This window comes from Notamacropus eugenii, chromosome 1 (genome assembly GCF_028372415.1).
Source record: "Notamacropus eugenii isolate mMacEug1 chromosome 1, mMacEug1.pri_v2, whole genome shotgun sequence".
In the NCBI taxonomy this organism is placed as follows: Eukaryota; Metazoa; Chordata; class Mammalia; order Diprotodontia; family Macropodidae; genus Notamacropus; species Notamacropus eugenii.
In genome coordinates this window covers 37,926,063-37,939,011 of record NC_092872.1, presented here as the reverse complement: position 1 = coordinate 37,939,011, position 12,949 = coordinate 37,926,063, and the positions used below count along the sequence as shown (strand labels likewise).

The 12,949-nt window shown below is 40.3% G+C and overlaps 1 protein-coding gene across 19 annotated transcripts in view; it reads left to right on the top strand.

Annotated features, from left to right (window-relative positions):
- The window catches only part of KDM4C (lysine demethylase 4C), a 544,029-nt gene that overhangs the window by 28,902 nt on the left and 502,178 nt on the right, over positions 1 to 12,949 (top strand). For 6 of the 19 annotated variants that reach the window (XM_072596853.1, XM_072596759.1, XM_072596734.1 and 3 more), the window contains exon 1: positions 8,293 to 10,508. In XM_072596853.1, the coding sequence (XP_072452954.1) occupies positions 10,500 to 10,508 (9 nt within the window). In that variant the 5' untranslated portion in view covers positions 8,293 to 10,499. Of the gene's footprint in view, positions 1 to 8,292; positions 10,522 to 10,700; positions 11,078 to 12,949 lie in introns of those variants that run through there. The other 13 variants (XM_072596740.1, XM_072596750.1, XM_072596838.1 and 10 more) reach the window with 11 other exon arrangements.

Here is a 12,949-nt window from a genome sequence, read left to right as displayed (position 1 = left end):
TTCCCCCTATTTAGATTATATAGTACAAAATAATTTTAGGATAGTACTGGAGCCTGGGGGAAGCTAGGTAGTGTTGGGCATGGAGCCAGGAAGACCTGAATTCAAATATAGCAGAAATTTTCCACCTGTAGCATAGAATAGCTTTTCTGATTTCCACGAGCAAATTTTCCTATGCAAAGTCTTCTTTTTGCTTCAAAACACAAGGTACCTTTACCTTTGAAATCATCTTCTTAGTTTTCATTTCTTATTTTAAGAAACCCTCAAGTACTCACATTCAGTTCAATTAAACAAACATATATCAAGTACTTGTCATGTTAAAAGGCACTACTGAGGTACATAGGATATAAAAATTAAAACAACAAAACAGGACTAGCCCAGGAGAAATTTACACTCAAAAGGGGGAAAATGTAAATACCAAAGAAGCAAATACAAGATATTTGAGGAGGAAAAGAGCTTTTGTGGGGGGGTGGGAATCAAGAAAGGCTCTAGATAGAAGGAAGATGGTACTGTAGCTGCCTTGAAAGAAGCTTAGCTTCTAAAGGAGGAGGAAAAGAAGGAATATATTCATGGGGGTGCTGGTAAATGGTTAGTAACTGCACATAAAAAGCACTTGGGATAGTTCAGTGTTATCCTTGCATTAACATATTCTCTATCACTTTCTTAAGTCTAGATAATTAACAAAATAACAAATTAAGCCCTGATTTGTAGTTTGATGATTTCTGAGGTGTAAAAGCCCATACTTAAAATTTGACAACTATCTTTGGAGAGCTAGTATGAGCTGACTCCAACGTACCCTTTCATGCATCCCAGGTATGGGGAGTAGCCTGTGTGAAGGCATGGAAAGGGGAGATGGACCCACAGTGAGTATGCCAGATTGGCTAGAAATTTAAGAATGGGAGTCATGTAAAACAAATCTGGAAAAATTGGCTGAATCCAGATTGTGGAAGCCTTTAAGTGTCAGTTTGAGGAGTTGGTATTTAATTAAAGAATCAACAGGAGTTCCTTAAGATTTTTGATCAGGGGCACGATGTGGTGAGTTGCATAAAGGATGGATGGGAAAGGGAGGACACAGGAAGCTGTTGTTGAGTTCTTCCTTCTTTCTCAAAGAAGACCAATGACATCACGAGGTCACAAGGGTCATGTCTTTACTTGCGTGTTAATTGGAGTCATCAGAGTCCAGTGGCAAGAAAAGAGTCCAGATGACTGGTGATGGCCCAGGAGGCAGTGGGTGACCTTGGCTTTTCTAAATTAAGGTCTTTCTTAGGTCTCAGTTTTCCTTAGTTTTCAAGTTGTTAGTGTTCCCATAACTCCAAATTAAGGTTTTTACCTTGTATGTATGAAATACTCCCTCGAGGCTAGTCCCTCAAATTCACATTTGATGCTCTCAAGTTGGATCCTCAGAGGGGATGACTGCTACTTTGGGTTCTAAGAGTAATCCTTCAGGAAGTTACTTCTATGCCGTCTCTCACAAACCCTGAAACTGGTGTGTTTCCCATTAATGATCAGTCAGTATACTTAATTAGCTCTAATCCAGGGCTAACCTGGGATCTGTAAACTTGTTTTATTAAAAAATATTATGATGACCTGGCTCTGGAAAACAGGATGTTTCCTAATATCTTGACATTTCCCCTTTTTGGCCAAAGGGAGGGGGTGGGGGGTGTCAATACAAGAGAGGCAGGTATAAACCAAGATACCTGGAGAGGCCAGTAGGACCAGGAGGAGATGTTGCCCAAGTGGTTAGTTCCTTAAAGGAACATACCTTTAGGTCCCTTTATTTAAGTAGGTCCCAGATATCATTGCTAGTCATTGTTTACTTGCAAGCAGAAAGCGGTGAGGGTGGGGGGTGGGGGTGGTGCAAGAACGCAGAGGTAGAAAATGGGAACACACACTTCAATCAGGGCTTTGGTGGTTAGGCATATAACAAAAGAGAGAAAAAAAACAAGACAGTTTTTACTCATCCTTCATCTGGAATCTTGGGACAGTTGTCTGCTGCTTCTGGTGCACCTTGAGGTCCCTGGATGGTTCTATCACTGACTCACGAACAGGGGCTTTCTTTGGAAGATCCAGGAGTCCACATCTACAAGTTTGACAGCTGTGGGAGCAGTCAGAAAGGCCTGGTAGGGGCCCTTAGAAACAATGATTGATTAATAATTGTGAGAAAACTTGCATCAATCTTTGGATCTGAGTTTCTGGTCAACATAACATTGGTCCTTGCTTAAGGATCTCTAAACAGAACATAGAGATAGTCCAATTTCTCAGTCATGCAAGGCTAGGTTCAAACAATGCAATAAAGTTTTTCATAAATTCATTATCATAACTACATTAAGTCAGGTCACATTAACATCACATTATAGATCAAACTCTTTAGAGGGCTCACAAAGGTATAGTTTTGAGGCAGGAGATATACATATCACCAAGGTAACCTAGAAAATAAACATCTTGAAACAAAAGACCAAAGCAATACAATGGTTATCACCAATAACTAAAATCAAGCATCCTTGTACCCTAGTAACCCATTCTCAATGTCCATTAATCAGTACATTTGTCTCATGTAGTTATCTGGTCACTGTATATCTTTTTCTGGACAATAGTCTTTATTTTCAGGACAGCTCTGAAAAGGACTGTTGTTTCTCTGATTCCAAATCTAGAAGTTCACAGATAATTCTGCTGGTAACAAGACTTAATACAATTTAGTAAATTTGATTCTCCAATCTTAAAACTTCAGAGATTTTCAGTTTATATACCATTTGCTGTTTCTGTTCTTACGTAAATCCTGTACCTGATGTAAGAATCTTTTAAAAATTTGTGAGGGTCCAACTACAAAATGAACTCTTCTGTTTTTTAAGATTATCAGACAGATACTTTAATGATGGCAAAATAATTTCCCTTTCTTTACTAGTATCCATACAATTGATGTGTACAATCTTAATCCAATTTTGACAATTTATTACTCAAAGCCTGAATCTCCATGATAGATAAATTTTGGGAGCCAATCATATAGATTTGTATATAGTTCTTAGAGAAAAATCTAATCTTATTGTTTTTCTCAAAATTTACTATTCTATTTATTTAGAAAAGTTAATATATCTTTGTCTTATTTCATTTTCCCCTAACCATTTTCCCCTTTGAAGGATATCATCCTTATAGTATAATTTGACAACAAATACAGGTTAAATTTGTAAGATTTTCATACTTGCATTCTATTATAGCAACTCACAGATGTTCCAGTATCAATTTATTATTTAATAGATTTAGTACTGTACTTACAAAACTTGATTATAGAAATTTGCTACAAAAGGACAAAGGATATAGTTATATCAAAACAGAGGGGAAAACTTCCTTACTTCTGTTTGATTCCAGGCATAGTCATATTTGACAGCCAATCATGTAGTCACAAGGTTTTAAAAGCAAGGCTCAGGATTAACCAGGCAGGGAAATTTCATTTTCAGAAAGAAAATAGTGTTAGATAAATTCTACCTAGGCCATGTCAAAGTCATTTCAAAAACTTTTCACAGGAGCAGACATCCACCTTTAGCAGTTTCCAGACTTCACCACATGCTATTTTCTACTACTGGCTTCATGACAATTCAGACAATTATCCCAGTAATCAAAGCTCAAAACAAAAGTTAAAATCTTAGAAATTTTTACCTTAAATAGTAAAATTTCATTAACCACAGCTTAGAGCTTGAATATTTTTCCTGATGTTTCCCTAACTGTTAACATTTCATTTATCCTTTACTTAAAACTACAGACATCAGCTAATATCTGATGGTTGACTCATTAATATGTTGAAACTACATCTTTAAACCACCACATACATTTTCATAATAGCCAATAAATTTCAAATGAAAATTTACTATTATGTATTATTACTTGTTTTATAGCACACTATACCTCATTAAATATTTAACAATTTTCAAAATTTTTTTTATCATATCCTTTTAAAAGTCCAATTCATGTGTGACAGCATCCAGATTAAAAAGGTGTTTGGTCTCACAGCATTTCTGTTACAATGGCCTCTCAAATTTCACAGTATAAGAGAATTTAAAAATAAAATAATAACAGAAACAATATCATGTATTTAAAACATGAAACAAAATTTCAGACAATATCAATTAAAGTTCCAAATTATCCCATGTAAAAATCATTAATCTTATTACTTTTGACATTTTAAACCCATTTTAGAGTTATCAAATATGGAACAATTACATTCAATTAAAGAAATAACGTAGTTCTAGCATATGCCAGTCACTGTGTTAAGCACTTTACAATCATATTATTTTGATCTCATAACAACCCTGGGAGGTGGGTACCATTATTTTTTTTCTTTATAGATCAGGAAACTGGAGTAAACAGAGATAATACAGTTTGCTTAAGATTACACAACTAAAAAATTTCTGCAACTGAAACATAATTCAAGTTTCCCTATATTTTTTCACCACATTTTTTCCAACACCTGTGTTAGGAAATCTTTTTCTTTTTTTAATTTACTTAATTTATTTGTTTTCAATTTTCAACAATCATTTAAATTTTCTCCCCCTCCCTTTTACCTCCTTCCCCGAATCGGCATGCAATCATACATGGGTTCTACACATACATTCTTATTAAACACATTTTCACATTAGTCATGTTGCATGGAAAAATTGAAACGAATGGAGAAGTCATGAGAAAAGCCAAACCAAATCAAAACATAACACAAGAGAAAATAGTCTGCTTCATTCTGCGTTCCAATTCCATAGTTTTTTCTCTGGATGTGGATGGCATTTTGCCTCAAGAGTCCTTTGGGAATGTTTTATGTCTTCGCATTACTGTAAAGGATTTAGTTTATCAGAAACAATCCTCACTGTGTTTAGAAATCTTGATCTAAGATGAGAGGGGTTGACAGGAAGAGGGAGAGAGTCTCTGAACTGGGAGAGTCAAAGAGGATCTCTGGTATAAACAATCATGCAAGGAAGGGTTAATAAGAGGTTGCTATAAAGTGCAAACCATTTACCTGATTTTTTTCCCCCTTTCTTCATTTTGGGATTACTTCCAACTAGTTTCCTTCCTTCATTGGCCTAGAAAAATGAAACTATTAATCTTGCCATTTACTTGGAAAACTTGAGCAAAATCTAACACTTATTTTTCCTTAAAACAAATTCTACAGAGTTGTACCCCAAAACTTACTAAGATATTTCAAAAAGGAAGAAATTCCTGGAATTACCCCAAATCCTAGGAGTTCTCCCCTGCAATCTTAAAAATGGTAAATTTTCAAACCTTCAAACTCTAACAAGATGTTTTCAGCAGTTCTCCAACTTTGATTATTTGACTTTATTTCTGTAATTCTAGCATGACCAAAGCTTAAAGGACAGAAAAAAGTGTCTTGTAGGTTTTTTTTTTCTCATAACCTAATCTCCCTTGGAAAGTCTAAAGCGGGAGTTAGTCCTGCTTACTGGGACAATTGCTTCAAGTATGAAAGTTCATTAATCTTTTCCTAGTCTTCTAAATTCTTTGGTTACAGCCCTTAGAAATTTTTCTGGATAGCTGCATTTTAAATCTTCCAAGGTTACAGAATCTAGCTCACAACACAAACACAACACAGACATTTTATAAAAACACAAATGGGAACAATGACAAGATGTACAAACACAAACAATTCTAACAGTAAGTAGTCACAGTCTATACAGGGGCACACTGTTACAAAGTGTGCAGTTTCAACTTTATAGAGGCATCAGTTTAAAAAACATCAGAGGCATGCAGAGGGACCAGTTAAGAGAGGTATAGATTTTAAGAAAGGATATCCTTACCAGAGTGATGTGAGGGGGCTTGGAATTTTCCTCACAAAGAGTGCTGAGCTCAACCAAGGTGGGAGCTCAGAGGGTTGGAGCAGAGACAAGAGCAGAGGACTCACCATATGAGGTAGGGTTAGACTGTGGAGAAATAAATCTCAGGTGGTGCCTTGTTGGTTCCCATTGGTACCGGACAGTCCAATAGTCTCGTTCTGCTTCCAGTTCCACTTCTCATACCAATTAATGTCAACTGAATAGAACCAGCCTCTAACTTATAGGTGGCTAGAGCCAAACAGAGCAGGCTAGAGACCGCAGAGTCAGTAATCAAACAGAAATTTAATTTCAAAGTGAGGGAAGTGGCTTGCAAGCAAGGAGGCAGATTAGACTTATGCTAGTGTCTAAATCTAAACCACCTAATGACTGAAGCCAAACTTCATAGAACAAATCCCCTTAATAAATGGATGTTCTGTAAAACTTGGACTCAGTCAAAAGGCTGCACCCAGGGACCTAGAAGGCCACAGTGGCCTTGACGTTAAAGGTTCCCCACCTCTGGCCTAGGGGATGAACTAGATCAGCTTTCAAGAACTTTTCCAAGATTCTATAAAAGGTGAATTCAAGAAATGAATCGCCCTAATTTCGAGTTGTAGAAATTCTGGTGTAGCTTATTACATATACCAGAACAAAAAGATCACTCTTGCTATTAGTTAGAAATAGGCCTTAATGGTGGGAGAAAGTCCTATCAATGAGACAGGCATTTTATTAATAATATAGTCTGGCCATGCCGTTTCTATTGCCTTTCTCCATGAGTAAAAATGTGTTCATTCTTCCTTTCGGGTTTGTTGAAGAGAAATTAATTTAATTTTTCAGACATTTTCAAAGCATTCACATACTGGACAGAAGACTATAGAGACAAAACAATGTGGAATTTCTTTACAGACACATATCCATATCACTAAAAGTAAAACAAAAACAGAATTGAGGACAGCTTTTCTGTTTCTTAATCATCTTCCTTCTAGGCAACTGAAGTATTGATCCTTGCATGTCCCATTACCTTAAATTAAAATTAGGAAATTAAAAAATAGAAAAAGATAAAAGCCGCCTTCCACTTCACATTTGTGTCTACATGCCATGAACAGATTCTTATCCTACAAAAACACAATAGTGAAAATGAAAATGACATATACTATTCTAAACTTTCTCATTTCTTCAGGAAAGTGGCAAAACATTTGCTTATTCTTACAAATTAGGCCAAAAGTTAGGCTATCTTTTTTTTAGGTGATAATCTGGATTGTTTCTCTCTTAAAAGCCTCTTCACAATGCCTCACTATGGCCTGGAGGTCCCTCTCAATTCAAGAAGGCAGTGTCAACAGTGTAAAAGATGACTGTTAGATCAGCCTTAAGTCCTAGAAGATCTGACTATTTAAGGGCAGGTCTCAATTCAATAAGGCCACAATGCCTCTCACTGGGTTAAGCTCTTGCTTTGAAGTGACTTTACTAAGTTCTATTTTCTGACAAGTTTAGTCCTATCTAGGCTAGCTACATACTCTCAAGGTTCTATCATACATAACCAGAAACAGGCAAAGAATATCAGTCTATACCAGATATCAACCTGGCCACCAGGGATGGTGATTGGATGATTGGGTAGGTGGGTGAATAGAAATGGCATGTTCCAAAACGGCTAGGCCTGTGGGGAAGAGGGATTTTTTTTAGCTCTGTAGCTCTTGAGCTCATACCAGTGGTCTTTCCATTATGATGACTAATTAATCAATAGTACTTAATTAGCTTTTAGATAGGGGTATGATTGACTGATTGATTGACATGTGTTCTCAATTGGTTAGGGCATTATGATACAGCATTTTATCACTTACTTTAAATGGGGTGGAGTAATTTAATTTCTTTTTCCCAACCCTCACCTTTACAGTAACACTGGAGAAATCAGATACTTTTTTTAAAAAAGGGAGCTAACTTAAAAAAAGTTATTCGGGAATGTTAGATTCAGCTATTTGCAAATATTTTGCATCACATAGAAAGGTTAAGTGATATATTTGTCCAGGATCACATAGTTAGTAAAAAGTCTGATCTAGTATTTGAACTCAGATCTTCTGGAAGGCTAATGCACTTTTCACCACACCAAACTTTAAACATTTTTATTAGGGCATTCATTAATTAAAGATGGAAAACATGGCAATTCTCATCAACCTTAAGAACTGAAAAACCATCAGAAAAATAAGAGATGCAAATTTTCTTTCACCATCAAAACCAGAGTGTGAGATAGATAGTGGAGATATTATTTTATCTGCAGGAAACAGGTACAAAGAAGTTAAGAAATTTGTTGGAGATCATCCAGCCAGTAAATGGCACAACTGGTATTATAACCCAGGTGTTTCGGTGCAGAATGCAATGCTCTTTCCAGTGCAGTTTTGCTTCAGTGAGGAAACCCTACTATAAAACTTTAAGGTAAGAATTGCTAGTATTGACCTGAAAAACTGGTTAAAGAAGAGGCAACAGGCTAAATGCATACATTTTATGATTTAATTAATTAATTCCCTTTAAAGAAAACAGTAACATAATGCATTATGGAGTCAGAAAATTATTTTGACTGCCTGGTACAGAAATCTTCTGGCTTATATACATTTTACTGTGAGAAAGGAACTCTCCTAGTTGGACAAATTATAAATTTAGTAAGACAAGACAATTAACAAAGTAGTTTTGGTTGGGATTTATGATCCCAAGCTGTGTGAATTTCCTTTCTGTAGCATATGTCTCTGCGACATAAGGTAAGGAGAAAAACCCACCACTCTGATGGCAGGCCTCCTGCTGACACAGGAAAGAGTACCTTTAACAAAGTTTCAGTTGAAATTACAACCCAAGACATCTGTATTTTTTCTTTATCACTAAGATGTCAGGGAAAGGGTCTCCTAAGGAAATTACTAAGTCAGCCCTCTTTGCTTCTCTGACAAAAGGCATTCTCTGAGTTTACTTATGATAACAAGAAAGACAATTAGGTCTAGGCTCTTCTTAACTCAAACTTTAGCCCTTATTAAAGTCCAAAATTTATATTAAATATTATTACTAGTAACATTTCTAACAACTTTTAATTAATCATTTTTTTCTTAGCTCCACTAATTCCATGGTTCCCATGCTCAGTTATTACTGACACAATGAAAAGGATGAACTTAGTATAGTAAAAACAATAGCTTTGGCAAAATTGACTAACTTGTGAATTTAGAGGGCGTCTGTACTTTACTTTCATTGATGGATTTTAGGTCAAGGAGTTTTCTTCAGTACCAAAGTGTATGAGAGTTTCTCAGACTGAGCTTCCCACATGGGTTACTTCTAAGTTTTCTTGATTCAGGCTGGCGTCAGCCACTCAGTGTTGGAGGAAGTCCAAGAGTTTACAACATAATAAGATGAGGGCATACTCACCCTCAAAAATCATTTATAACTTTGCTTCTAACAATATGCATCTTTTAAATTAAAAAAAAAATTAAACTCTTTCAAACTTATCAACAGTCATGCATGGAATAAGTTTCCATACAAAAAAAGTCCTAAATGTAAGGAAAAAAAAACATTGGAAATTTTAGCAAAACAATAACACTACTGAATCTGTATATTTAGTGTTTCCTTGTTTTTAATTTGGCTGCATTTTTTGTATCACTTCATAAACGTTTTCCCACCTTTCTCTGTATTCACAATTGTTCATTTTGTTGTATTTTACAAAATTCATACAATAATTTACTGAACTGTTTCCAAAACACTTGCACAAGGAAATGTACCATTTCTACAGGTTTTTTTTTCTTTTAGCAATTGATTTATACATAGTTCCAACCATGAGATTCACTGGTCCAAGGGTAAGAATAGTTTCATGACATCATGTTTATTTCCAGATGGCCCTTCAAAAACTTTGCACTAGTTGTAGCTATTATCAACAATGTTACTAGAGTGTCCACTTCTCTGCAGCAAAAGTTACATCTTAGAGTTTTTAAATAAAGAGGTAGTACTGGTCTTGTCCCCAAAGTTCACTGAATGATTGTTGCATTCAAGAATTTTTGCACAGGGAAACTATGACTTTCCACTTCTCCCTTTGCCCATTGAGGTTCCATGAAGGTTCCTTTTGAGGTTGGATGGCCTCCTTTTTAGATCATAAATGGCACTGCATCCCCAAATCCCAAAGTTGGAACTCGAAGGTTACTTAGTCCAAACCTTATCTGAAGAGAAGAGGAAACATTTTTTGGTATTCTAATAATTTCCCTTGACCCCAGGACCTAGCACATCTTTTCTTTCTCTCTCCAGTGCTTGCTGGATGCTGACTTCCTGGGGCAGCCCGTTACAGGATCTGACAACACCAAAAGTGCCTGGGGACTTCACGTGGAACCTAAGCCTGGAGAACCCTAGCTCCGCAGGAGGAGACGAGCCGTCCACTTCTCCGTCCTGACGCTCAGACTGGACCATTAGCAGAGACGGCAGCAGCAGTAGAGACGTGGCTCCGCCCCCACCTGAGCGCTCCCTCCCAAGGGCCTTTCAGAAACCTCGCACAAGTTGCACCGGCTCTGACGTCACAAACCGGCAACCAATAGGGTCACGCTGGAGACTATGCTTGTGACGCGTGTTCTGAAGGCTGTTAGTCTGGTCCGCTCTGGATCGGGGCCCCCCCGTGGCTGACGTGCAGGGCCCCAGGGCCCTCTCATTGCCCACCTCGTCTGGCCCCGTTTCGCCCCCAAGGGGTCAGGAATGGGACTGGTGAGGCTTCTGGGTAGGAGTGCAGGAAGTTTGCGGGGTAGGGGGGGAAGTGCCGGAAAACTAGCGATGTGCGGGGGTCACGGGAAGCCCCGGCTCGCGAGCGCCGCCCTTCGCGCTGTGCCCCGTGCGGGCGGGCGGCCCACGTGACCTCCCCACCTAGCTGCCCAGGCAGGGCCGGCCACGTGACCCTGGCCCCCTCCGCGTGTGCGCGCAGGCGCGCGCGCTCCTCGCCCCGAGCAGACATGCCTGTGTATTTGTGTATGCGTATGTGTGTATGTGCGTGGGTGGCCGGGGCTGCGCGCTCCTTCCTCCTCCCACTCCGTCTCTTTCCCCTCCCCTTCCCCCGCCTGTCGGTGTGTCACTAGCGAGCGAGATCTGGCCGGCGGCGGCGGCGGTGGGGGCCCGGCGCGCCTGCGCAGGAAACAGCTGTCACCCTGTGCGGAACAACAAGTCATACAAACCTCCCCCTCCCCCCTGAGCCGGTAGGCGACCTTCCTCACTCTTCTCCCTGCTCCTCCTCGGGGGTCCCGGCCCCTCCCTCACCTCTCCCGCCGTGCCCGCGCGCCCAGGTAACCGCTCCGGCCGGGGCGGGGAGGTGGGGGGGCCGGGAGGGGATGGCGCCGCGGCCGTAGAGGAGGCCCCCGGGGCCGGACGTCTGGCTCCCCGCAACTGCTCCACCGCTCCCCAGGGGTGCTGGGGTGGCGGCGGAGGGGAGCTGCTGGGGGGTGGGGAGGGGATGGAATGGGATGAGGGGGAGGGATGGTGGATCCAGGTGAGCGTCTATGTCCGCTGTCGCGACAGTCGCGATCGAAGGAGAGGAGTTGACAGTCGGGGCGCCCGCTCTGTCTCCGTGCTTCTCTTCCAGTCCCTGGCCCGAATTGCCCCGAGGGGGCGTGGGCTGCTCCCGTGGAGTCTAAGGTCCGGGAGGAGCCGGCCCCCGGTGTCGTCCTCTTTTGGCCCGTGGAGGCTGGAGGTTCGGCCTCCTCAGGCCCCAGGCGGACCCAGCGTAGTTTCCTCAGTCTTTAAAATGAAGGCGGTGGTGGACAGCAGTAGAATGGGTGCTACCAGTGGGCAGGTTCCCCATCCCTGTAGAGATCCCAGTGGACGGAATGAGCACATGTCAAGGATGGATAGAGAGGATGCTTCCCCGTGCTGGTGAAGGTTGGACTCGATGGTCCCTGAGGGCTTTTCCAACTCGAGTCTGGGAGCCTAGGCTCTTAAGAAGAGTCCCGCTCCCTCCTTTTACACACTAGAACCACGACGGGGGAATGCCCTTATTAGACAAACTAAACTTGCATTTGACCCTGCAGTCTCGTTCTGCCCTGCCCGGTTTCGTTTTTACCCTGCCAGCTTCCTTCCTGGTATGTCCTATTTTATCTTTTCCCCCTCCTCCACTGGCGCACTTACAACCTGACAGCATGAAAAGGTGGGGAGGTGGGGGTGGGACACAGGCTCTGGGACTTTTGGCTGATACCCGATTGTTTCCTTCGGCCAATGTAACCAGCCGTAGCTACACCTTTGCCAGCCCAACATGGAGTTGTTGCTCCCTCCCCGGCTTTTTCGTGGAGTTGGTTTTTGTTGTACGTGGGAATTTTTGAGTGATTAGGCTCCTCCCCCAGGAGGCACGGGAAACTTTTCGATATTTGATGAACTCCCCGACCCCTTCCATCTTGTTTTATTCATAACACTCAGTTCATTTATAAAACTCTGCCCCTGAAGGGTTGTCTACTGCTTGCCGTTTATGAACTTGCGTCGGGTGTCTCGGATTCAGTTTCTTTTTGAGGCTACTTAGATGCATTTCGTTGGAAAGTTTTCTTCGTTGCACCTGCTGTAATTTAGCTTTATTTTTTAAACCACGATCAAATTTTCTGCTCTTTATGAAAACAGTTATAACTTTTAATGTTAACCGAAGGACTGCTTAATTTGGAGTCCTGAGACCGAAGTCCAAATCGCAGCTCTGGCACTAGCTACTTGTGCAACCTTGAAAAAGTGGATTAACTTCTCTGGTCCTCAGTTACGTTATCTGTAAAATGAAGGAATTGAATTACAGGACTTTGAAGATTCCTTCCACAGCTAGATCAGTGATACTTGTTTTCGATTCATAGTGGTTGGTTTGCAGTTGTTAGAAGACGGTATAATTTCACTTTCTAAGCAAAAGCAAAAACCCCACCAAAAATCCAAATAAGGCTGGTTTATTGAATGTATTATAGTAGTTAATTAAAAAAGTTCCAATTCTCCCAGGTAGAAGGTTTATTCTGGAATATTTTATCATACTCGATTCTTAAAAGGACTTTTTGTGTAATCTTTACAGCATTCTGATGAAGCAGGTAATAAAAATTAGCAAAAGTAAATATTACTAAGCAAGCTTGGCTTAAACCAAAAAATGAACCTTTTCCATTAGGTCATTTTAGATCTCAGTTCAAAAAATTAACTTTGTGGTA